At 36.3% G+C, this 4,661-nt stretch overlaps 1 protein-coding gene across 1 annotated transcript; it reads left to right on the forward strand.

Annotated features, from left to right (window-relative positions):
• Positions 1 to 2,027: 2,027 nt before the first annotated feature.
• Positions 2,028 to 4,365, forward strand: EMWEY_00056350 (subtilase family serine protease, putative; the record flags this gene model as incomplete). Its single annotated transcript, XM_013480428.1, has 4 exons — positions 2,028 to 2,272; positions 2,628 to 2,967; positions 3,322 to 4,198; positions 4,331 to 4,365. 4 exons carry the CDS (start codon positions 2,028 to 2,030, stop codon positions 4,363 to 4,365), a joined length of 1,497 nt encoding a protein of 498 aa, XP_013335882.1.
• Positions 4,366 to 4,661: the final 296 nt, after the last annotated feature.

The following is a 4,661-nucleotide window of genomic DNA, read 5'->3' on the forward strand; positions in this document are numbered from 1 at the left end:
AATATATATATATATATATATACTCATGTGTCTATCTTTTCTTCTCTATTATTACTTTCCCTCTCTCTCTCTCTCTATACCTTCATATCTCCCTGTTTGCCCCTCTCCTTGTCTGTGTCTTTCTGTCTCTGTGTATATTTGTTCTTCGTGTCTGCCATCTAAAGAATGCTAAGAGGAAGAATATAATTAATAAATAAAAAAAGAGACAAACGCGGATAATTATGGTGTATGTATGCATTGCACCGCTACTGAGGGGAAGCAGCACCTTCGTGTTTTTTTAACAACTCAAGAGCGTCTGCATGCACAGAAATAAATCAATGAGACAAATGTTATGATATATGCACGCATGCATCCATATATAAAATTATTGATATCTCAACATATATAATATATGTGCGTACATATAAATGTACGTTAAATGTATGTACGTATATATACGTATTATGCACGTATGTGCATATATATGGATTAGACGCGTGCATGTATGCATATATATATGTGCGACCATGCACATATGTAATATGTATAATATATACTATATATATATACATATATGCGTATATATACATACATGAGGGCTGTTGTCTGCAAGGCTTGGTCCGTCGTGAAGCTGCTGCATGCATGCGTTGATGTTGCAAGTTGGGGTTTTTATGCAACAAAACAAGGAAAAGGACTCAAGAAAAAGGAAACAATTGGATACATAACAGTATATAAGAAGACAAATAACCTGTCAATACAGCAATAATACACATTGAGTGTGAGGAAGCAGAAACTGGCGGATATAGTCGAGCAACAAATACAGCAGCCCCCTTTCGTGTGTCTCTACTGTTGTTTGCTTTCTCTCTCCTCCTCTGTGAGCATTCTTCCCTCCTGCTGATGAAGCAGGCAGGGAAAGCCTAAAGGGGAACACATGGCTTTTTGCTATGGGATGCAGCCGCGTGAGACCCCCTGAACTAAGAACGAGCGGCAGTACTGCTGAGCAAGGCAGTAATTTTATCATGGCAAATTGCATGCATTAAAAACATAACACTGGAATTTATAGGCAATTAATTCTTATTGCAAGGAAAGATGGAGGCAGGTGCAAGCAGCAGTGGCAAGAGGGAAAAGTAACACGTGTAGGTATATATTATCTCAGCATATTGAGGTATACGTCCTAACATTTATTAGCATGTTTTGTGTGTAGATGTACAGGTTGTACGGTTGTAGATGCTAAGGTAGATAATGGTAGATGCGATTACGGTAGATTATTAGGAAATTAGACGGGTTGATGCTCATGGGAGGATGTAGCAGCCTGCTGAATATAGTATATGTATGGGGGTGTATAAGCATAGTGGATGCATTATAAACATTTTTACATACATTACTACTACTTAGTTATGCAGGTGAAGCAGTCTTGTGACTAAGTTCTTTCTATTTCAATGAGCGTCGGTGGTGTTTTTGCATCGCTGCTGCTGCGGAGATTTTCCTTCTCTAACCCTCTTCTAACATCCTTTTCTGTTTCTAAGAACTATAAAATAATAAGAATAAGCTTTAGATAAAAAAACTGCTGTTCTGACCAAGCAGACCACCGGTGGCCGCTGGTGACATTTCCTTTGCGTTCCCATGCAGGACCTTAACTGCCCTGAAATTTTGGTCTTTTATGTTGAAATATAAAACAACAGACGACTAAAAATTAAAAAATGAATAAAAATTTTAAATTTATTCAAAAATAGATGCCCAAAAGACCGTGTCAGTTGCTGCTGCTGCTATGACGCCCTTAATGGTCACTGGTGAACACGGAGGAAATTTGCGGGTGTTGTTTGTCTGATCTCTATCAAATCTTTGTCATTTGTTTCTTTATTTCCTTTATTTATTCTTTTTTGTTTTTGTTTGTCATTTTTTTGTCTAATAAGGGGATTGCCAAGTACCTGTTCCCCGATTTGTCGGTATTTTTGTGTGGCGCTGCCGCCTTCGCCGGATGGGCGGACTGTGCTTAGGGGGGTCAGCAGCAGTCATTTTGTTCTCTTTTATTTGTTTTTCTTGTTGAAATGGCATTTGCTTTAGCTAATGTTGCAGTTACTCTGCTATTTGTGGTGGTTCTATTGTCTGGATCAGCCGTACAGGGCATTTCTCAGCCGTCAGTTCGCGAGATCGTTAAGAATAGACTTATTGCAGGATTCAAGGAAGGGTGTAATCCGCAAGAAACTTCCCTTCATAGCCTACAGCAAGCTGTAAGGACAGCTTATGTAGATCTACAACGACGAGAAGGGAAGAAGACCGAGGTGTCTTCTGCGTAAGATCCAGTTGTATAGCCCTTTTCGTCTGTCTCTAATCAGGTGTTTAAGTGTAGTGGATATGAGGGTGTCTGTATAAAAGGACTCATGCATGCAAACATATTTATATCTGTATAGTATATTATACTTCTTTTTTCCCCTTTTAATCCATATGATTAAGGTGTATTGATAGCAAGCCCCAAGGGTGCCGAGAAAAGTTGCATGCAAGAAGACTGCAACCTTGTTATATCCATAAAATATTATCTTTAATTTATGCATTACTATTTAAATGTTTTATTGTGTTCATATAATTTCGTCTTATTTCTGTTGCTGTTTCTGTTGCTTTTGTTGCTATTGCTGCTGCTGTTGCTGCAGGTTGGTACTAAATGTCCACGAAACATCTTCTGAAGATTATACAACATACAGCAGAACACAGACATTATTTCAATTACAATTATCTGAATATGGTGGATATAGATTATCTTCATTAAATTTAAATTCAATACAAACAAATACATGTATAATTAATCAACAACATCTAAAAAAAGTAGGAGTTAGTGTTGTATCTGTTACAGATTGTCCTCTTGTTGCAGCAGAAATGGATGCAGCACTTACTGCATTCAGGGAAAATAGTTGTGTTGCTTTCGTAGAAAAAGATTCTATACAAAATCTTTATCCAATCTTTGAGGGTCCTCCTATTGATGAAGCTGCAATGGTCAGTACCACACTACCAATCCATTAGGGTTTAGGGTTTAGGGTTTAGGGTTTAGGGCTGTTTCCTATGTAATTCCCTGTTTCCTGTTTCCCATTTAGTGTTTATAGGGTTTCTTGGGTTTCGTCTGTTTCGTTGGTTCCATGTTTCATGATTAGGGTTTAGGGTTTAGGGTTTAGGGTTTAGGGTTTAGGGTTTAGGGTTTAGGGTTTCCATATAATCTGAAAGTTTTCTATCTGAAATTTTGAACATTTTTTTTTACGGTTTCTTTTCTTGATGTACGTGACTAATTGTTTTTAGGGTTTAGGGTTTAGGGTTTAGGGTTTACGTATGTTATGTATGTGTGTGTGAATGCAGCGTAGTACCCTTGCATCTGGTGGTGGTACTTTACCATATTGGCTAGAAGTAGCTAGTGTAGATAGAGCATGGAAATTAAGTCAATGTGATAGAGAAGTAGTAGTAGGTGTAGTAGATACAGGAGTAGCAATAGAGCATCCAGATTTATCAGGTAATATATGGCGTAATGAGTACGAGGTACCAGGTAATGGTATAGATGATGATAGGAATGGGTATATAGATGATATAAATGGTTATGATTTTTACCTAAAAAGAGCACAACTAACAGACCCTCATGGTCATGGTACTCATTGTGCAGGTATAATAGGTGCAACACCTAATACAACAACAGCACAAGGAGTATGCAAGAAAATAAGTATTGCTGGGTTACGCTTTCTTGATGATAATGGATCAGGTGCTACTTCTGATTCAATAGAGGCAATAAATTATTCAATAGAGATGGATTTCCATCTAACTAGTAACTCATGGGGAGGACCAGATGTATCTAGTGGCTTACTACAATCAATAAAAAGAGCTAATGATATAGATCAATTATTAATATCTGCGTCAGGAAATAGTGGTAATAATGCAGATATAAGACCTGAGTATCCAGGTGCATACAAGGTAGACAATATAATAAGTGTTGCAGCTACTGATGAGCACGACAGATTGGCGAACTTTAGTAACTATGGAGTAAATGCTGTACATATTGCTGCTCCTGGTGTATTTATTATATCTACTTTCCCTCCTAATACTATTAAATCCTTATCTGGTACCTCTATGGCTACTCCTGTTGTATCAGGAATTGCTGCTATGCTTCTTTCCTTACGACCTATGCGTGTACAAGAAATTAAGGAAATTATCTTCACCACTGCAGATAAACCAAGAACTCTTAAGGGTATATTTATTTATTTATTTATTTATTTATTTATTTTATTTATTTTATTTATTTATTCTTGTTTATTTATTTTATTTTGTTTTTTTTTTTATTTGTTTGTTTGTTTAGTTGGTTGGTTGGTTGGTTGGTTAGTTTTCTTTTCTTTGTTTGTTTCGTTGGTTGGTTAGCTATTCTTGTTTATTTTATTTATTTTATTTATTTATTTATTTATTTATTTTATTTATTTATTTTATTTATTTATTTTATTTATTTTATTTATTTTATTTATTTTATTTATTTATATGCAGATAAACTAAGAACAGGAGGAAGAGTAAGTGCTGCTTATGCTATTTGTGTAGCAAAGGCACAAACACCACCAGAGGCAAGAGCAACAAGAGATTTAAGAAAAAGAGGAAGAGGAGGAGGAAGGAACAGCAGCAGCAGCAGCAGAAATAGAAGTAACAGAAAAACATCCACAGGCTGC

The sequence above is a fragment of the Eimeria maxima genome, genomic scaffold, assembly GCF_000499605.1.
Source record: "Eimeria maxima Weybridge genomic scaffold, Emw_scaff1914, whole genome shotgun sequence".
Taxonomy (NCBI): domain Eukaryota; phylum Apicomplexa; class Conoidasida; order Eucoccidiorida; family Eimeriidae; genus Eimeria; species Eimeria maxima.